Source organism: Fusarium phalaenopsidis (genome assembly GCF_050370095.1).
Source record: "Fusarium phalaenopsidis strain FUZ10S chromosome Unknown contig_32304, whole genome shotgun sequence".
NCBI lineage: Eukaryota > Fungi > Ascomycota > Sordariomycetes > Hypocreales > Nectriaceae > Fusarium > Fusarium phalaenopsidis.
This window is the reverse complement of record NW_028145404.1, coordinates 3,318,068-3,338,118: the sequence shown is the minus strand read 5'-3', so window position 1 is coordinate 3,338,118 and position 20,051 is coordinate 3,318,068. Positions and strand designations below refer to the sequence as shown.

Genomic DNA, 20,051 nt, shown 5'->3' with positions numbered 1-20,051 from the left:
CTAGAGGGCGACTAGATGGGCCGGGATCTAGAGGTGACAGGTCTGAGGGAAGCTCGAGCCTCAAATGTTCCTGGAGGCAGTGCGAGGGCAGGATCTGGGATGTTGTGGGATCTGCGCCTTGGTCGAGATATATGAGACGAGGGAGGTGGGACTCTCTAGGATGAGGCGTTGGAGGAGAGTCCAAGATGACGATAGGGCCGCGGTGAGGGGGAGCCACAGGTCGAGGCTGCCGACGTTCGGAGGGCGGAGGTGGTGGCTGATGCCGCAGAGGACAAGATATAATGCCAACCGGCGATACCTGGAGACAGACAAGACGGTGGTGGTGGTAGTCACCGAGAAGAGGTGGATTGGCTACCTAGATCTGGGTAGGTACTGTACTGTCGTATGGCGGATGTAGACTACGAGCGAGTGGACTTTGTGGTGGTGGATTCAAGTTCCCGCCCCCCCCAAGTGCAAGTGACGGGTCAAAGTGGTTTTTGGGTGGTGGATTGGCGGATTGGGTGCAGTCCAGCAGATTAGCGGACTGTCCGGGCCGTTTCTGACGGGGGGATTCCCAGGTCAGGCCAAGCAAGCTCACGAGGGCAAACAGGGACGGGAGAGAGAGAGATGGGATGTTTCAGCGGAAGGGTTTCTTGTTCTTTTTGAAAAACTAAACTTGGGTGTTTGTGAATGGATGGTGGGACTTCTAGATGATACCCAGGGTCCAAGTCCTGTTCACGAGCCTGGTCCAGGATCCTGCCAAGTGGGTGATGGATGCAAGGCCAACAAGGGTAGCTTCCGGTTTGGCAGCTGGTTTTTTGGGCCGGGGCTCCTCACCTTGCTAGAAGAAGAGACGAATAACCTTGTTATTATTCTCCCTGGTGCGATATGTCAAGCTGTTATAGCATACCAGACTTGGGCCGTTCCAACCTCCCTCCTCTTCTCCTTTCCCGCCGTAGCAACCCTACCGATGCTCTGGTTCAAGCCCATCATCTCTGAGACACTTGACGCCTTCTATCCGTGCTTCCATGGACCGTCCTCTAGACTGACCACCATCACACGTGCTACTTTCCCCCCCGACTCCACCTTCACCACCATCATGAACCTCAAATGCAAGCCTGCCCTATCACCACTGCCATCACAATTCCTCGTGTACAGCTGCATCTCCAGCTCTGCAAACTGCCGCCGTTCGCCTCGCCTCGTCTCGCCTCGTCTCGCCCACTGCCGCTGTTCCCGCTTGGGCACCGACAATGCGGAGCAAGAGCCCGGGCCTCGGATCCATCGACTTTGCCCATCCCTTCTCTTTTGGCTCAAGGCGCAAAAGCTAGAAAAATTCTCTAGGCGCCTCTGCGCCAGAACAACCCCCAACTCTTTTTCTCACCGTAGGTAGTCAGGATTCTGGCTGAACCCTCTGAAGATTGTCAAATTTCGGCTGAAAGATGGACCCTTGTGGCGCCGCTATCCCGTCGACGGGGGCACTGAAAAAAAGCCCTTCTTTTTCATGCTTCTCCGCTGAAGATAGGCACTTGGATCAAGACATCTTAGCTCGCCTTGATAATTCGACTAAGCGCTTACAAAAAAGTTACTACTTGCTGTAAACGTCCCTTTAGATATGCTCAGCTGTAAGACGAAAAAGCCGCTCAATTTTGCACTTTCAGCTCCTGCTTTTCTGTCATGACTGATTCAAGACATCCCCCGATCGCTTGTTACTCAATGATGTAAGTGGCAGACAAATTGAATGCCACCAAAACATTCCGCGCCGCGGGTCAACACCACCCATCTTGAATCATGTCTGGCAGGTCGGCCAAAAATGCCACCGATCGCCGATGGCAGCGGAATTTTAACCCGTTGACAACACCAGAAGATGAACAACATGGACGACAGGACGAATAAACAAACGCAAGGGTGTCTATTTAAAAATGTATGGTATTATGTATGTTTATAGGACAATCCGTTCATTCGTCTAATCCTAAGAGAAAGGATCCTGTTCTATCCTCTATCATGACCTCCGTCCGCACCCTCCTGCGGCACCCTGTATCCATGCCAGCTGGGAACCCTCACCAGCAGCCCGTCTTTTCTCCCATCATCAATCCTAAATCCTCATTCATCATGCCCTGAGATGCTAGGTCGCTTCCCACTTGGATGGTATGGTTTCCTTATGCACATGTCTTCAAAAATCACAAAACGCGTTCAATGTTGGATTGCTCACGTAGTTGCTTCCATCCCCTGGAACAAAAACGGTCGCCATTTACAGAGCCTGGTGCCTTAGCGGCTGTGGTTGGGCAGGTCCTTGGTGCCGTTGGCCTGGGGAGGAGTGAACACAAAGTTCTGGGTGAGGCGTCGCTCGGTGTTCTGGCGGCTGTTGACGAAGTCGGGGTAGTTGAGGGTCAGCTCGACAGCACCGCTGTGGATGGCATCGACGGCCTCCACACCGAGCATGAACGAGTGGTCCTGGTTGCCGACCTCGTATCGCCAGCTGCCGAATCGGCCACGGGAGAGGATGTCCATGCTCTCGAGCTTGGGGAGAAGCTGCTTGAGCACGCCCTCACGCTCCAGGGTGGGGGTGGGGTAACCGTGGTCGAAAGCGCGGTGGTAGGTAGAGACGATCTCGTCCTCGGGGTTGATCATCTCAGTGTTGATGAGACCCTGAATGCTCTCCTTGAGGAGGTTCTCAACATCGACGGGCTTCATGGTGGACTGGGAAACCTCCAGCATGATAGACCAGTAAGGACCCTCCTTAGCCTCGTCAGACTCGGCAGGCTCGCCGTTGGCGAGGTAGAGAGTGGGAAGCTTGGCATCGGCCTGAGGCTGATTGTAGGGGGAGTAGTTGGAGAAGATGGTGGCACGGTAGAAGGGGCAGTTGTCCTCGGGGAAGTACAGCCAGCACTTGTCACCGATGCGCTCAGGGCGAGCGCCTCGGATACCAACACCGACGACGTGGGTGGTGGAGTAGTAGAGACCCTTGGTGAGGCTGATGAGCTCCTCATCGCCAATCTTCTCGGCGAGGTGGTCAACAGCCATGGTGTTGACGAGCTTGTTGTAGCCAATGGTGCTACCGTCGGCGAAGTGGACGATCTTGCTCTTGGCATCGACCTTGGTGACCTCACCGCTCTTGCCGAAGCGCTTCTTCTCCTGAGGAATAGTCTCAGCAACGGCGGTCCAGATACCACCGGTACCGTCGCGGGCAGGGAATCGGAAGGTAGCGTTGGGACCCCAGTTACCAGCGACCTTGCCCAGGATGACGTTCTTGGTGACGAGCTTGGCGTCAGGAGCAGCGACACGCTCACCGAGCCACTGGCATTGCATCTGAGGGTTTTGTTAGCTTCGAGGGTCCTAGGCGATCTACGGCGATAGGTTGTCCTTGCTTACCTTGGTGGTGGGAACAGCCCAGACCTTGTAGTTGTAAGGTCGCATGAAGATGTTGGCAATACCCTCACCCATCATGCGCACAATCCACTCGTCAAAGTCCTTGGGCTTGGTGTTGGCGACACGGCACTCGAGAGCCGAGTCGATGATACCGTCAATGCACTTGACCTGGTCCTCCTTGGGGAGCATGGAGATGTTGTTCTGGAAGGGGTAGGGGACCCAGAGACCCTTGTAGCGAACGTAGGAGATACGCTGGTGGGTGTACCAGTCATCCTCCTTGGGGAGGGCCTCGTCGAGGCAGTCGTCGAAGTACTTGTAGTGGGAGAAGATGACATGGCCACCGACATCGTAGAGCTGGAGGATTCGACGGTCAGCGGTGTTTCGTGGTTGACGACGGCGCAGGTTCAACTTACGAAACCCTCGGGGGTGACATCAGTGCCGGCAAGACCACCAGCCTTGTCGGAGGAGTCGACAATCAGCCATGAAGGGCCGTTCTGTAGGTGCGGTCAGTCGAGCTGGAAGCGTGAATGTGGGAGCTGGCGGTGAGCGCATACGATGTGGTTGAGACGCTTGGCAGCACCGAGACCAGTAGGTCCCATGCCAATGACGAGGACATCAACGTTACTGTTGAAGAGCAGATATCAGCATGCTGTCTTTCGTAAAGCAATTGCTCGAGCATGCAGCTGCAAGCAATCAAGCTGGCTCAAGCAGGGGCGGGCGCAAAAGCAACTCACACGTCGGCCATGGTGGGGGATTTCGAAAAAGTTCTTGGAGTAGAAACTTTGAAGACGAGGCTGAAGGCAGACAAATGCGCAGACGCCGACAAGGAACCGAGCGACTGGGAGAAGGATGAAGCTTTACAGGACAACGGAGGAACAGCGAGAGGATCAGAGTCCCGTGGTTGCTGTAGATATTATTGATGGTGATCGCAGACCAAGGAGTGGAGGCTGGCAGAAAAGGAGACTGACCGCCGCAACCATGGGCGACTTTGGATGGCGGGGCTAAAATTATTTTGGAGCCTTCCATCCAGGGGAGGGTCAAGGGGCCCACACCACACTGGACCCCGACCCCTGGGTCTTTAGGTGAGTGGAAGGGAAGTGGGTGGGTGGCTCAAGAGTTGGCACCGCTTCATTACCTAGGGACTGATGTCGAGTAATGGACGAGATAGAGATAGTGGTAGATACTGCGTAGTAGAAGATGCAAGTCTAAACGGCCTCGTGGGACCAAACCCTCTCTGCTGCGAACCCGTCACCATCTCCAACGGTTCCCTCCAAAGGGTCCTGGCCGTTCATGTAACACATCAACATGTCCCTCCGTCTATCCCACCGCCGCCACCCGTTCTCTGGCGGAAGCTTGATTTCCAGCAGCAATGAGTGGAGTTGGTTTGGTTCCAAGCAATAGCATGTCTGTTAGTGCATAAAATCTGGCCCGATGCGCTATAGATGCAACAGGCACTGTGCCGCCGTCGACGGGGATGGACGGGAAGCTTGGCTCTTTTAGTGGCTCCCGCCTTGACATTCAGAAGGTTCAGGTTGGTTGACCTAAGCCTGCCCTGGTCTTGTCTCTTCGCGAATAGATGCATCGAGACAATGTCCAATATTAGAATCCCTAGAGGACTCAATCTGATGCTGCCCTCTCCCGTAAGTTAATTTACCTGATGCACCTCCTCCCTGTCCAATGAACCAGAGAGCAAACAATCAGCTTGCCATCCATCGCTGATCTGCTCACTCATCCTTATCACGCAGCAGCCCTGGAAACATCCTAAGAGCCAAACAGAAGACGGGTAGCTCGATAGCCGCCGCTTTCTCTCAAGATCCACTGGCACCAAGGCTCGCCGCAATTTCCTAAGATGAGATGTAATTCCACATTTGGCAGGGCAGGGCTAGAGCTGCAGCTTTCCATGGCAAGATGCTGTGAACGTGGCCTTAACAGCACGCTCGTCGACGTGGTTCGCTGGCCAATCCATGTCGCGCCCACTCCCAATCGCCTCTCTGTCACATTGTCCAATTTGGCTGCCAGAAGTTCCCCATGCTCATCGTCTTAGCCGAGAGCGCTCGTGTCACCGTCTCATCTTGGTTTGAGGTTGGGGCATTGCCCGTCATGGCAAACACCTCGTATCAGTCATTCAGACGACTTCGCCGTCGCCTTTTTCGTACTCGAACACTCCGTGTCCTCCCTCACACCCGATCTCTCGCGGCGGACAACGGCCGGCACATGTCTGTCTGTCAAGGTAGCTAGCTGCTTACAGTCAGCCTCAACTTGCCTCTCCTGCACCAAGAGCAATACAACGCCAGGTCAGGTCAGGGGTAACACGTTGGTTGGATGGATGGATGGGTGGGGGGGAGGCTGGAAGGAGGGAGATATGCCAGCAGCGAGTCAACTCAGCCTCCTTCAACATTGTCCAATAGTCTTGGACGAGCGAGTCGCTGCCTCCGTCCAGCGCCACTCGGTTCGTTCAATATCGCCATCTATGACCAAGATAGACGAGAGCTACATGATGACGAGGGAGAATTGTAATCTTAACTCGGACCAAACCCCTTGTTCGCCCATATGGCGGGATATTCATTCACTCATTGCACATTGTACGTGGCCGGCGGCCTGCTACTTCTGTCTTTGGCTCTCTTCTCCGTTGTCGAGCGATGATCACGGCTTTTGCTCCCGCGACATCGGCTCATGGAACCCACCTTGAAACAGACACGGGAGACAACGGGCAAAACAACGAGGTTTGAGCACACGCAGGAAGCGTCGTCACCACCGTCCAACGAGCGTCATCAGACCCAGATATATCAACGGGTCAATATGCTCATCGTCCCGAGGCACCCAGGTCCACTGGGATGTTTGGGGCCTCTAACGGAGAGCGGATGCTTCAGGTCTGAAACCGAAGAGCAGATCAGCAACGGGATCGTCCTGCCGCTAGTCTGGCCAACATGAAAGCCGCATGTGGCTGGCAAGACTCGCAGTGGACGCCAGCCTTGGTTCAGCCTTAAGCCTCTGAACCACAACTATCTAATACTTGGTCCTCGGGTTGACGGGAGGATGACTGCTGATGTTTCAGGAGGGATTCGATACTCTCTTCCTTGCAGACCGCGCGGCAGATAAACGCCAGAGAATGAATGTCACTGAGCATCTAGTGTACCTTCAGCTGTCTTCTAGCCGGGGGGACGCAGGGAGAGGCCCCCCGGCCCAACTTGACAGAAACCCCCTTTTATTGAGATGTACCGGTACATGTCGGTTGGTGCTCCACGGATATACATGACATCTTCATGATGTTTAATGGGTCCCGGAGAGGGCCCGTCTCTGTGCTTAACTGAAAGCCAAGTCTGAAGGAGAGATGGAGAGTGCATGGATGGCTCTGGTTTGCGGAGACGTGGACAATGCTTGCCAAGAGCAAGCCAGAACTCGATCTTGTTCATCTTTCAATGCCAAGACTTTGATAGCTATGTAGTTGTGAGTTTGCGAGATGAAGAATGCTGGACCGGAAAGAGAAATCTACTGGGTTGAAGTATAAGGAAGCTCTTTCGGACGCATTTCGCAATGGGTAAATAACAATGTTGATCTGGGTTATACCAGCAACTTGGATAATCACGAAACCTTTCGCCCGAGGTCATCAAGACATTGCCCAGTCAATAGCCTCTTGGCTTGTCCGTCAGGAAACACCTCCATGCCAACGGGTAGAGGCTGAAGAATGCAACGCGCCTCGCTACGTTTTGACGCGAGAAATGGAGACGGGACGGGGCGCGATGGCGCTTGTCATCGGGCCTTGGATGGTGGGCGGGCATTGAGAGGCCATCGCGGGAATGCAGCAGGAAACCTTGGCGTGTGGTTCGTCTTCCGACCCAGGAACTGAATAGATAGATGGCTTGCTTGTCTCTGCCAGAAACGGGTTCACCAAAAAAAAAAAAAAAAAAAAAGCTTTTCCTTTCCCGATCGCACGCCACTGGCTACTGCTGTTTGCATGATCGCATCTAGATCTCCCGCCATCTACGACAGCTGAAAGGGCTAAGGTTCCTGAGATCTAGTATCTGTCTCCCTGAAAGGCTGACGGAGCCGGCGCGGGGCGGCCGAGAGATCATGACACGCCAGACCAGGGACCAGAGTACGAAAATGCAGGTCGTGAATGACAAAGGGGTTAGAAAGGATGGAGAGTCCCTATCTGGAGTGTCAGATAGAATCATGATTGCACCGTTGGTCATGATACTCAAGCACGGGATACGGCTCTCACTCTCACTCTCAGGGGCGCAGTTGTTTCTCCATCCATGACCGAAGCCACCTAATCAACCACCTGCATTCCATCCTCGTCCAGCCCGTCATCCCAGGACTCGGGGATACCATAGCCATCCGGAGGGGAGGGTACAGTCAGCGCACGGTGTCAAGCTAGACCGGCTCTGCTTATCTGACGATCTCCGAACGTGGGCGGATTGATTCGACAGTGGAGGAGGGCAATGGCTCCAGCCGGGAAAAGGTTCGCAGTGGTTGCACCCCTGAATAGCATCAGTCGGAAATGTATACGGTACTTCCAACCACGAGTCGCCTCCCGTCAAAGTCCCTGGATCTTCAACCCCTGAACACGCGTCCAGGCGAGCTTCGTGTTCGCTGGGGGTCCGGCGGTATTGGTACCTGCTCCCCACTACCAACACGAAATTCTAGTGTCCAATTGTTCGTGTTTAAAACTGGGTTGCGCTGGGTGTTGGCTCGTCCCAGTCTCGTCTAGCACCCGTATCCATACCCAGAAGTAGCCTGGAAACAACCAAGCCCAGAGCCACTGGCGTGCGTGAGAGGCCAATTTCCAGAGCAGAAAAAAAAACCCTTTTTTGGTTTTATTTTAATAATTGCCGCGCCTCACCCTGGACTGTCCACTAACAGACCCGACCTGAACACCCACCCCTCCCCTACGAAGACTAAGATACCTGGCCTATCCCTTTCTTTTCTTTTACCCTCCCGTCTCCTCACCCACTCCCTCCTCGCTTCTCCCTCCCTCTTCTTCTTCTTCCAGAACCAGGGACGATTTTCTTGTCTTGCTCTCTTGTTTCTCTTCAGTCCTTCTCTTGCCCCTTGCCAGCCTCCTCAAAGTCAAGCCGTTTGTGCTCGCAAGTCGCCTTTTTTCGTTTCTTTTCTTCGAGACCTTGTCTCTCAGGGCCCCGCCAATTGCATAACAGGCACCCCTCGCCTTTCCCAATTCGATCCCGTTGCAGGACTCGGCTGTCCGTCCGCTCGTTTGCGCGTCCCCCCCTAAAATCTGTCTTCAAGGGCCTCTTATCAACAACCTCGCCGTTTCCATCAACCGGTCTCAACCAGCTCAACTCTAGATCTTTGCATCTCTAGAAAGCACTCACAATGTCGGCTGACGAAAAGATCCGCGTCTCTGGCGAGACGCCTCGCTCCGCCACTCCCGTTCTTCCTACTGTCAACCCCGGCCTCGAGAAGCAGTCTGCTCGCGCCGCGATTCACCCTACCTTCTACGTTGTGTCAGTTCTTCTCTCGGATCGACCCTCACGATGCGCGACTTGCTAACCAGATAATGCAGTGCCTGGATTGGTTTCAGTTCCTCAGTCATTCTGTTCAACAAATGGCTTCTCGACACCCTTAACTTCCGTACGCTCCTCGAATCGTCCCTCGATCTGTCCCATAGCTGACATACGAAACTCCAGGCTACCCCGTCATCCTCACCACCTACCACTTGACCTTTGCGACCGTCGTCACCCAGATCCTCGCCCGATGGACTCACTTCCTTGATGGCCGAAAGACCGTCAAGATGACGCCCCGCGTCTACATGCGCGCTGTCGTCCCCATTGGTGTCTTTTTCAGTTTGAGTCTGATCTGCGGAAACCTGACGTATCTCTACCTCTCGGTTGCTTTCATCCAGATGCTCAAGGCCACCACTCCCGTTGCTGTTCTCATCTCTGGCTGGGTCCTCGGCGTTTCCGCCCCCAACTTGAAGCAGTTCCTCAACGTCTCGGCCATTGTTGTCGGTGTCATCATTGCGTCCTTCGGCGAAATCCACTTCGTGACCATTGGTGTTTTGTACCAGATTGGTGGCATCATCTTTGAGGCTCTCCGACTCACCATGGTCCAGCGCCTGCTGAGCTCCGCTGACTTCAAGATGGACCCCCTGGTCTCTCTGTACTACTTCGCTCCCATCTGCGTGGTCATGAACGGTGCCGTTGCCCTGGTTTGGGAGATTCCCAAGTGCTCCATGGCTGAGGTCTACAACGTCGGTCTCTTCACCTTCTTCCTGAACGGTCTCTGCGCCTTCATGCTGAACGTGTCTGTCGTCTTCCTGGTATGTTTTGCAAGTCTACAACTAGATCGAATCCCATTAACTCCCTCCACAGATTGGCAAGACCTCGGCCGTCGTCCTGACCCTCTGCGGTGTCCTCAAGGATATCCTGCTCGTTGTCGCCTCCATGATCATCTGGGGTACCCAGGTTACTGGTCTCCAGTTCTTCGGTTACTCCATTGCTCTGGGTGGCATGGTCTACTACAAGCTCGGCTACGAGCAGATCAAGGCTCACATTGCTGATGCCAACCGACAGTGGGCCGAGTTTGGTGCTCGCAAGCCCATCCTCCGCAAGCTCACCATCATCATCTTCACCGGCTTCGTCATCTTCGCCCTGTTCGGTGGTCTTGCCCCTGGCTACACCCCCGAGTATGACCCCACCAGGCTGGCTAACGAGGTGACGAACCGTTTCGGAATGAACGAGGCCCAACGGTCTTAGAATGTTGTAATGCACGGTGCCAATGGGACTCGCAACCCTCAAGAAATGTTGCGCCGAGGCGTTTACTTTACGGGGCGAACGGCGATCTAAGGAACCCCTTTTTTCTCTCTTATTATTTCCTTACGTTTCTCTCCCCTTTTTTAACACCACGAACCGAGCATGATCGCGTACATAGTCACGTTGACTGGTCGGGCCTTTCTGCTGATTGGAAACTTTTTGACATATTCTGTTTGACTTGAGGGCTGGGGAGGTATTATGAAGTGTAAAGCCATAGAGCTGGGCGCAGAGCGCGAGGTCGCGGTCGCGAGCATGAACCGCATCACGAAAGGTCTAATTGATATGTAACTTTAGACGGCGTTTGGCCATAGACATGTAGAAATGAAATGGGCAACAAAAAAAATCAAGTCTTATAATAATTCTGTCTCTTATTCCTGTATGTTGTGTGTTGCGTTGCGTTGCGTTGCGTTGCGTTGCGTTTGTTGTGTTACACAAAGTGAATTTTGACGGTGAATTTTTTGCTTCATTTCTTTTATTGGACTACCTCGCCGACATTGACCGTCAAGCAAAGTCGTCGGGGCCTATTTGCATTTGCCATATGACCTCTTGGGATAGATGACACCAGCACAGCAACTCCCCACCGATGTCCTTTCAGTCGGGGCCAACACGTCCGTCCGATTCGCGTTGTATTTTGACGCTACAGTCACGCCGCAAAGAGAGATCTGATTTTTAAGAAACTTGATATTGAGCCCATAAAAACCGGGGTTCCTTAATGCCAATCGATGCTCTTTACATCCCGCCAACTCCCTAACCGTGATGGAGAAACGATCTTTTTAAAACTCTGTAGACGTTGTTAGCCTGGGTCCTGTGGGTATGTCCTTGCCCTATTCCACCCCACAGCAGAGACAGCAGTGCTGATGGGGGGAGAGGGACAGCAGCAAAACGTACTGAGAGGGGTGAAGAACCATCGGTTCTTGCCGCTGGTGTATCGCTCCTCGAGAACCTTCTTGACAGTCTTCTTGGCGTCCTCGCGCTGGGAAACCTCCTTGAAGGTGTCGTTGGAGATGGAGCCCTTGAGGCCCTCAAGCTCCAGGGTGTAGCGGGTGGGCATCAAGTGGTTGTAGTTGATGACCTTGATGAAGGGCTTGATCTTGTTTCGCTTCTCCTGGCGGGTCTTGGACATGCGGCGGGTGATCTTGGAGGGGTAGCGCTCAATGCCGGCAACCAGGGCGTGGCCGAAAGGGTGAGGCTTGTTGCCGTTGTCAACGGGCTGGATGATGACAACCTGTTGAAGCGATTCGAGTCAGCAATCCGAGTCTTTGACAATGATGAACCAAATGACAGCATCCAGCACGTCGCTGTCCTCCTGTTCTGCGCCTCCTCGCCGCCCACAACACACACGGCAACTTTTTTCCTCCCCCAGCCCTATCTTCATCGGATGGCGCAAAAAACTCGAGAGGATGGCAGCGAGCAACGTCGCGGGCGTCGTACCTTCTTGCCGGCGTATCTGCCGCGGGTGATGATGGCGACTCGGCCGACCTTGAGGAACTTCATCTTGTCCGGTGGGTAGTCGGATTGTGCTGGTATGAAGTTAGTTGGGCGTCGTGAACCGTGATCGGAATTTGGGAGTAAAATTGTCGGGTTTGTGGGTTTGGATAATTTGGGGCAAGCGAGTGTGCCAAGTCACATGACATACTAGGACCGCTAAGCCCGCCGAATGTGGCCCGTGCACGCTCAAGGGACCGTCTTCCGTTCCGTGACCCATCGGCATCTTCCAGAACGAAAGGCTCCATAGCAAAGAGAGATATAATCAACCTCAACTCTACGGTCTCTCCGAGTTTCCTCAACAGAAATTTAGCCAATATGCCTGCTGCGCCGACTTACATCATTTCCCGCGTGGCGGATCCCATTTTTGGCGTCTTGATCGGCCTTTCAGCGGCTGTAACAAGAATCAACCGTGAGGAAAAGGATAAGGGCCGAACTACCGAACAGACAATTGAGGCAGCACGACGGTAATTATACGATTCAACTGTTGAATTATAGATGGAAACTGATTCAATCTCATTTAGACGAATTGGCTTCCCTTCCAAGTCATCCTAATTCAACGCTACCATGTCTTGTCTCATCTCATGGTCAACTCTGGTCCAATATCTTGATGGCTTTTATTCACCGGGTATCCTACTCTAAACTAATTCCATTTTCAACTCTTAAAATCACCAAAAGACGGGCCGTATTCCTTCTTCATCGCTTCTCGAACAATCTGTCCGCACAGCTTTGCTGTTGGGTTGACACTGACGGCCAGACCCTTGGCAATCTGGTTCCCGTATCGGCCACCAAGTGCAAGGTCTCGAGACGCAGCCTCTTCAAAGTCCAGCTTCTCCCATTTGGATTCCCGGAGGTCTTGGTCAACATCCAATGAGCGATGCAGCAACAGCTTTGCCGTCTTGAGGTACACAGCTGCTCTTTGAGTGTGTGCCATTGAGAGCGTACGTGCGGCCTGAGGCGAGATTGGAGCGGTTGGTGAAGATGGAGACAGAAGCGCAATAGACGTCTCCATGTCATTCAAGGCTGTGGCAACAACCTTTCTCTTTTCAGTCGTATCGGGGTTCTCAATCAAGGGCATTGTGTTGTCCGAGGTCTCTGAGAGGAGGATGGCGTCTCCGTAGAGCCGTCTGATGATCTGTACTCGGTTGTTCCTGGCACTGGCATAGTTCGGGTGCTCCGAGATCATGCCCTCGATGGCTGAAAGGCATTCTCGGTAGCCATTGACGGCGGCATCCCTGCCCTGATCGAGGCCAAGGTCCCTGAGCTGGACCTCGAGCTTCTGAATTGAGCGGATGATCTCACGCTCTTTCTCGACCACCCGCTCATACACGCCGGTGTCTGTGATATTGGGATCGCGGGGCAGTGAGGAGTCAAGAACGATGCCGGCATAAGGGTTTGACTCGGGGTCCTTGATCTTCTCAAGGACATTGATGTCGTGCTTGCTCAAAGATACGCAAGTCATTGTGAAGGTTGAGATTGGTGGCGACTTGGAGGAAGAGGAAGAGAGAAAGAGTAGGACGTCAAAAGTATTCAACAAGACAGAGGCCCCGTTCTCAACGTTTTGTCTCTGGCAAGCCTTTTTTCTGGAATGTTCGCAAAGCCGGTATGATACAAGACAACGGCAGCAAGCGCTTCGAAGGACGGGCAGGCATTCTAGATATCTATCACGGTTGATGTTGGCCGAGTGGATAAGCCACCCACCTCTATCAGCAAGGAACCTCTCGGCTCTAGCGGGGGAGGCGATCTACGCAGACGCCAACACTCCGCATTTCTCAGATTACCAGGGTCCTTCTGCCGAGCAGTTGCTGACAGTTCCGCAGTGCTCGATAGGGTGTGCCGGCGAACGACAAGTGGTTACGCTCCGGAAAGTCGCCCGTGGCGGCGTCGATTGGCGGGATCACGGCCAACGTCGGCTTGGGGCGGTTGGCGGCGCCGCGGGAGTCTCGGCCGGGAGCTTTCCGCAGGGCGATGTCTCGCAACCTTCAACAACTACGTTCGGCACTACCGCCCATCAGCTTGGTCAATTGGGGTGGGAATTGACGCCTTGGAGGCCATAGCTTACCCGCCGATGATATCAGTTGGACCGTCGTCTGACGCGGAATCCCCGCTCGTGACCCCGGCCCTGCCACGGCGGCTCGCCCAGGGTTGAGTCGACGGAATCGCTTTCTTATGCCGTCGATACCATTGGACCTCACGGCGATGTTACCTGCCTCTAGGGTGTTGCCGCAGGATCCTGTTGAAAGGATGTTGGCCCGCTGTTGCTTGCTTATCCTGACAAGTGACTCGGGCCGCACAATGCCTTCTATGGCGGAGCCTTTCCGGGAAAGGTGTCAAAGAAACAGGGCTTGATGCCTCATGGCAAATGTCTTAAGCCGGGGCCTGGTTGACGGTCAAACTCTTTTATATATGACCCAAGATGCCCTCCATCTTGCTGGTATCTGCAGATCTCAACACCCTCACAATCAAGCCTCCTTAGCTCCTCGAAGCCACTATCATCAAGGATCTCTATCCCATCTGACTTGAACTCCAAGCCTCCAACGTCCAACCCCCTATCTTGAATTACCAATCCATCTTCCATCGTCCCGTCTGTGTGTCAATGGCCCCTTCTGCTATCACCAACTCTCCTCCTCAGCGGGCTGCTCAGCCTTCGACCACTGCCACTGCTTCTGCTCTCTCCCAGGCAGACGGCCTCGCTGTCCAGCCTCCTCCCAACTTCACCGGCTATGACCACATAACCTGGTGGGTTGGCAACGCCAAGCAGGCCGCCTCGTATTACACCAGCCTGTTCGGCTTCAAGACCATCGCCTACAAGGGCCTCGAGACTGGCAGCCGGTACTTTGCCTCGTACGTCGTCGCCAACAACGATGTCCGTTTCGTCTTCACCTCGCCCCTGCGATCCGAAGCCCACTTCCCCGACGATGAGCCCATCTCCAAGTCGGACCGGAAGCTCCTCAAGGAGATGTACGCCCACCTCGAGCGCCACGGCGATGCTGTGAAGGATGTTGCCTTTGAGGTCGACAACGTCGAGGGTGTATACTACAAGGCCGTCGAGGAGGGCGCCGTCGCCGTCCAGGACCCCTTGGTCACCAAGGATAAGGAGCACGGCTCCGTCTCTACCGCCGTCATCTGCACATATGGCGATACCACTCACACTCTGATCTCCCGTCAGAACTACACCGGACCCTTCCTCCCCGGTTTCCGCGCAGTCAACAAGAAGACCGCTTCCGTCTCCATGCCAGAAGTCCCCCTGGCTCGCATCGACCACTGCGTCGGCAACCAGTCCTGGAACGAGATGGTCTCGGCCTGCGCCTTCTACGAGCAGTGCCTATCCTTCCACCGCTTCTGGTCCGTGGACGACTCACAGATCTGCACCGAGTTCTCGGCCCTGAGCTCCATCGTCATGGCTTCTCCCAACAACGTGGTCAAGATGCCCATCAACGAGCCTGCCCCCGGCAAGAAGAAGTCCCAGATTGAGGAGTACGTCATCTTCAACTCGGGCCCTGGCGTCCAGCACATCGCCCTCCTCACCCCGGACATCATCACCTCCGTGTCTGCCCTCCGCGCCCGCGGCGTCGAGTTCATCGACGTGCCCTCGACATACTACACCGCCATGCGCCAGCGCCTCAAGACCGAGCGCCGCAACTGGGAGCTCAAGGAGGAGTTCGAGACTCTCGAGCGCCTCAACATCCTCATCGACTACGACGAGGGCGGCTACCTCCTCCAGCTCTTCACCAAGCCCCTGATGGACCGCCCCACCGTCTTCATCGAGATTATCCAGCGCAACGACTTTGACGGCTTCGGCGCTGGCAACTTCAAGAGCTTGTTCGAGGCCATTGAGCGTGAGCAGGCTGAGCGCGGCAACCTGTAGATGATGCCGTGATTTTGTTTTCTGCAACATACCACACACACGCAAGCGCTGCGGTTATGTGACTATCTGTTTTGTTCTTGTTGAGGCATCTTCCCATAGCATTTGTGCGAGAGACTATTGGAGGATGATACAGACGAGGAAGCCCAAAAATGAGACGAGGTTACGATTTCATGGTCGTCTATTAACGTTTAGTCTGGCTATGCGAGCTGACCTGGGACTGAAGGGCCTCGTGCCCCTATATCATGGTCCAATAAATAAATAAAATAAAAATTGTTACAAAAATGCTTTGACCCATTGATGCGCCTCTCCGTCCCCTTTACCTGTGATTTGAGGCCGTTTTGATATGATACGATGATGCTCATCCATGATAAGCTATTGTTACAAGAAAATCAACAGCTTGCTAAACCTCTGCTTTCCCGGGTATACCGTCGTCCAGTCCCCCTATTCTTCCATCCCGAATTCTATGTCATGACTACATCGCCGTTGGTGTGCGCCGTACCGTTCGGCTCAGCCGACACGGGACTATCCGTCTTTTGGACTATGCTCTGGCAACCCGGGCAGTTGTGGATGACCTCGTGGGCAAACACGTCGCAGTCGATGCAAAAGTGCTGCCGGCACACCTCACACGCGTAGCGGCCGCTCTCGCTGACGCCCTTTGCCGGTTTGGGTCCCGCGTCCTCCTTGGGCTTATCAGGGGCCTTTGTCTTTGGCGGTTCAGGAAATGGCGCCTGGCAGGAGAAGCAGGCTGCCGAGCGGGCGGCGTCAGCCCAAGGGACCTCGACCCAGTTTCGTAGAGGGAACAGGTGGTGGTAAGAGCGGGCGAGATGAGTGGAAAGAATCAAGGTGAGCCCACAGGCAGGACACTCGGCGGGGAGACGACAGACGCGGGCGGAACAGCGTGTGCATAGGTAGCCCTCGCGGAAGGGCCGGTTATGACAGGCGCAGTAGCTGGTATCGCCACCGGCCACGAGTGTACGGGACGGGAAGCCCATCATGAGTAAGCTCGCCGTGCTCTGCTCAGCGGTCCGGGTGACGGGGGGCGTGGTGGCGGCGAGGAAGAGCTCACGGAAGTGCACCTCGTCCATAGCCACATTATACTGCGACTCGTCGCCAGCATTTGTCCTCGAGCAGAGGTCGGCGCAGATGGCCACCTGCGCTGACAGTCCAACGATAGACACGCGTATCCGGTCCGTAATGAGGTTGCCGACCGTCTCGTGAATGTCGCCCGGGTCGCTCGATAGCAGGGCGCCGTAGATGATAAGCACCTCTCGAGTGCCATGTGATGGCGCGTGGCTTTCCAGAAGATGTCAGCTTAAATGACCGGCAACAGAGTAACTGTCTCGAGTGCCAACTTACAATAAAGCTCCCCGGCACATCTCGAGAGCATTCTGCAGACTCGGGTTGCCCTGGGGGTCCTGATCCTCCAAGCCCTTCAACCGCTCCAGGTGCTCAGCCGGGTTCCCTCCAACATCACTAATCCTCACTGCAACACCGTCGCGCATGCCAATGATTCCAAGCTGAGATATAGGGTTCTGCTCAAAGAACTCGCGGACAAAGGCTGCGGCGTACCTCAGCGTGAGGCGGTACCGCGTAGGCAGCAGGTCCTTTTCCGCCATGGCGAACGACATGTCGAGCACGAGCACCAGGTGCCGGATGATGCCTCTCTGTAGCGGTGTCGTGTCGCGGAGCAGGCGCTTGCGCTTCTCGGCCTCGAGGGCCGTCAGACTCAGCAACCCATCCTGGTCCTCCTCGGGGAGGTTCGTCTCCCAGGTGCGCTTCGACTTTTCCCAGGCCCGGGTCGCGTTACGATCCTTCTTATGCGGTCGCGAAGACTTCCCCCCGGCGCCTTTAGGGTCGTCGTCGGTGACGCGGTGGTCCATGATGTCGTCGTCCGACATGTCGTCGGCGACGTACTCGCCATCGGAGTCAGCCATTGTGGCGGTTTGGATCGCTCGAGGTTCGTCGAGGGCGAGGACAGAGTGCGGTTACGTGAGGAGGGCCGTTTTTCGTAGTAAGTGTGGGGAGGGCGAGTTTGAAGCAATGGCAAGATGGACGACAAAAGAAATTTGATGAGGTGGGTGAAGCCTAGAGGTGACGAAATAAAGCGAACGAGGCTGTGATTCAGATTCGCAGCCTTGTCAAGGCCCACTTACCAAGGGTTTTAAGGTTGAGGAAAGGGCCAATCATGCCATAGCAATGGAAATCAAGCTTGTGTTAACATTCATGTGATCGAATAGAGGCCTGCTAACATGTGCCATTTCACCATGTCCAGAGTTCACAGGTACATAGAAACCAGCCAGTCTTTGCAATTCGTTTGTTGTATTAATCGAATCTGTATTCGATCTTATGCATTAGTCGCTCATCAGGGTATAACTACGCAGTCGAATCTATACTAAACCACCACTATATACAGGCCAGGCTAGCGGGTCACCGTCACCAGCCCGCACCAGCAAGTCTCAATCCAGCAAGCACTTCCGCCAATAAATCCCGTCGGCAAGGCTCGAAAAGAATATGTCCTCTCCTCTTCAATAGAGAGTCGTATGCAAGGTGCCCCTGGCTTAGATACCCAATCGCTGTCGCATGGCCGTATCGTATCGCTTCCTGGGCACGGCAGAGACCCAGAACACCAAAAAGAATGCCGACTCGCTGTGCTCCATCAAAAATCATTCCCATCAACATGTGTACGTCGTTCGACCGTGAGCAGAGTCGTCGAGTAAAAATGAGAGACATTGAAACCAAGATATTTTACGCCGCCACCGTGAAACGCCGCTCCAAACAGACCGATGTGTCGTCGCCTTTGATCTAAGGATAGGTGCTGGTGACGGGCATTGGCCAATCATCTTCGGTGATGCTAGACCAGAAGATCCATATCATGACGACAGAGAGCAGCGTGAATAGTGTCTGGAAAAGAGATCCGTCGATCTTGCCGCTAGTGCCGTCGCAGATGTACTTGCTGATGGCATAGTTGAAGACCTGACCGATGGCGAAGAGCAGGGCCGCTCCCACAAGGTAGAGCAAGGGTCGAAGCTCGCGAAGGATTCGGATGACAAGAATAGCTTCCAGGACAAAGTACGCAACGAGGCAGACCAGGGGGAAGAGCTGGTAGAGGACGTAGATGGCGATGTTCCTGTTGGGGCTGTTATAGCTGGAGTCCCAAAAGCCTGTCCACGATAGGCCAGTGTCGAGGGCGATATACCCGCTACCAATGAGCAACGCGGCAGCTGAGACAACGAAGAGGATGACAGAAATTGGAGTTCCGTCGTCGATGATCTGGTAGCCAACAACAGCATTGAGGAACAAGATCCAGGTTGTGGCAGTAATCATGCCAATGTGAACAGCAGAGAAAACCTAACAGGGTCAGCGCATTGTATCAGAATCCACGACCAGCAAGCATACAATCCGGGCAGTCTTGTTCAGTGGGAACTCGCCAACTGAGAAGATCTCGCATATACTGATGATGATGTAGCCGATCAGGAATAGTTGCATTTCCCTGTGTACGGGTTAGCGCAGGTAACGTAGAAATAGCTTGTTAGAGCATACCTTCGGCCAACAGCTGCTCGCTTCCTTTCTGAGCGAAGCACCAGAAAGCTGGCCGCAACGATGGCGATGCCGGCAAGCAAAATCGATCCCAGGTTTCCAAGGTGCCTGTTCCCACTCAAGGGAATGCCCTTAAGCTCGCAACCTCCCCAGCTCGGGTCATTCTGGTCGTGGGTAGGGTTGGATAGAAGCTGTGAGATCAGTTAGTCAGGGCCCATTGTTTCGTCTCCACATGACGACGGCTTGTCGCTATGGTGGTGAACCTACATTGCAGACCGGGAGAGTCGAGTCTCTGCAAAAATCCTGTCGCACACGATATCAGAAGTTGCACATGTAAAAGTCGCGACGGCAGAGGCGTACATTGAAGTTGCCAAATTTGGTAGACCCCATTGTGACTGCGGATGCGTAGCTCCTTGATCAAGGGGGTGCATCCAAGAGCAATCACAACGGGAGCGATGGAGAAGAAGCGGTCGTCGTTGGAGTCGGCCCACCGAGGAATGACAATCGACAAAGGAAATTCGATGCGAAATCGATCGTGAGCTTTTTTCTTTGGTTTGCGGTTTCGTATTCAAAGGGCGATGTTGTAAAATCGAGGTTTTTTCCACAGTCGGGAGTATCGAGGTTGTTGGTGTCGGTCGTTGCTAGGACAAGGCCGGTGGCTGGTGCGGGAAAGAGGCTTAATTTCGCTGGTCAACCTCCACGGTCCAAAAATCGATTGCGCGCTTCGAGCGGGATTTCGCGTCGGAAATGGATATCGACTGATGATGATGAAAAGAGTAGAATTCTTCGGTTCTCGTTTTGTTCAGTGTGGATTGGATGGTCGTGGTGACGAGCGGTTGCTGTGGTGGTCGCGCTTGCTGCGAACGGGCAGGGCAGGATAGCCGGCCAAGCTGATCTACAGAGTCTGTCTGCTAACGTAGCGAGAAAGTTGATTACCCTTTGCGCAACGCGAGAGGAGGCGGCCGGAGCCAATATAACAGCCGCCCACCAGCGGAGCTCTAGCAGGATTTAGCGGTCTCAGCGGCCCAGAATGCCCAGAACAG

The 20,051-nt window shown here is 54.3% G+C and overlaps 7 protein-coding genes across 7 annotated transcripts; 2 read left to right on the top strand and 5 right to left on the bottom strand.

Annotated features, from left to right (window-relative positions):
- Positions 1–2,244: 2,244 nt before the first annotated feature.
- LRP88_10300 (protoporphyrinogen/coproporphyrinogen oxidase) lies at positions 2,245–4,090 on the bottom strand (the record flags this gene model as incomplete). Its single annotated transcript, XM_083246764.1, has 5 exons — positions 2,245–3,285; positions 3,349–3,699; positions 3,759–3,839; positions 3,900–3,969; positions 4,080–4,090. The coding sequence occupies 5 exons, from the start codon at positions 4,088–4,090 to the stop codon at positions 2,245–2,247; spliced, it is 1,554 nt and encodes a 517-aa protein (XP_083097877.1).
- A 4,589-nt stretch (positions 4,091–8,679) lies between these two features.
- Positions 8,680–10,061, top strand: LRP88_10299 (triose-phosphate transporter family-domain-containing protein; the record flags this gene model as incomplete). The annotated part of the gene is made up of 4 exons (XM_083246763.1): positions 8,680–8,771; positions 8,870–8,937; positions 8,994–9,625; positions 9,678–10,061. 4 exons carry the CDS (start codon positions 8,680–8,682, stop codon positions 10,059–10,061), a joined length of 1,176 nt encoding a protein of 391 aa, XP_083097876.1.
- An 830-nt stretch (positions 10,062–10,891) lies between these two features.
- LRP88_10298 (60S ribosomal protein eL27) lies at positions 10,892–11,612 on the bottom strand (the record flags this gene model as incomplete). The annotated part of the gene is made up of 3 exons (XM_083246762.1): positions 10,892–10,899; positions 11,007–11,343; positions 11,550–11,612. The coding sequence occupies 3 exons, from the start codon at positions 11,610–11,612 to the stop codon at positions 10,892–10,894; spliced, it is 408 nt and encodes a 135-aa protein (XP_083097875.1).
- A 646-nt stretch (positions 11,613–12,258) lies between these two features.
- On the bottom strand, positions 12,259–13,065 carry LRP88_10297 (uncharacterized protein; the record flags this gene model as incomplete). The annotated part of the gene is made up of 1 exon (XM_083246761.1): positions 12,259–13,065. One exon carries the CDS (start codon positions 13,063–13,065, stop codon positions 12,259–12,261), a length of 807 nt encoding a protein of 268 aa, XP_083097874.1.
- Positions 13,066–14,199: 1,134 nt separating this feature from the next.
- Positions 14,200–15,471, top strand: LRP88_10296 (Glyoxalase/Bleomycin resistance protein/Dihydroxybiphenyl dioxygenase; the record flags this gene model as incomplete). The annotated part of the gene is made up of 1 exon (XM_083246760.1): positions 14,200–15,471. One exon carries the CDS (start codon positions 14,200–14,202, stop codon positions 15,469–15,471), a length of 1,272 nt encoding a protein of 423 aa, XP_083097873.1.
- A 461-nt stretch (positions 15,472–15,932) lies between these two features.
- On the bottom strand, positions 15,933–17,405 carry LRP88_10295 (TFIIH/NER complex subunit SSL1; the record flags this gene model as incomplete). Its single annotated transcript, XM_083246759.1, has 2 exons — positions 15,933–16,764; positions 16,828–17,405. 2 exons carry the CDS (start codon positions 17,403–17,405, stop codon positions 15,933–15,935), a joined length of 1,410 nt encoding a protein of 469 aa, XP_083097872.1.
- An 868-nt stretch (positions 17,406–18,273) lies between these two features.
- Positions 18,274–19,398, bottom strand: LRP88_10294 (chitin synthase III catalytic subunit; the record flags this gene model as incomplete). Its single annotated transcript, XM_083246758.1, has 4 exons — positions 18,274–18,819; positions 18,868–18,961; positions 19,012–19,199; positions 19,369–19,398. The coding sequence occupies 4 exons, from the start codon at positions 19,396–19,398 to the stop codon at positions 18,274–18,276; spliced, it is 858 nt and encodes a 285-aa protein (XP_083097871.1).
- Positions 19,399–20,051: the final 653 nt, after the last annotated feature.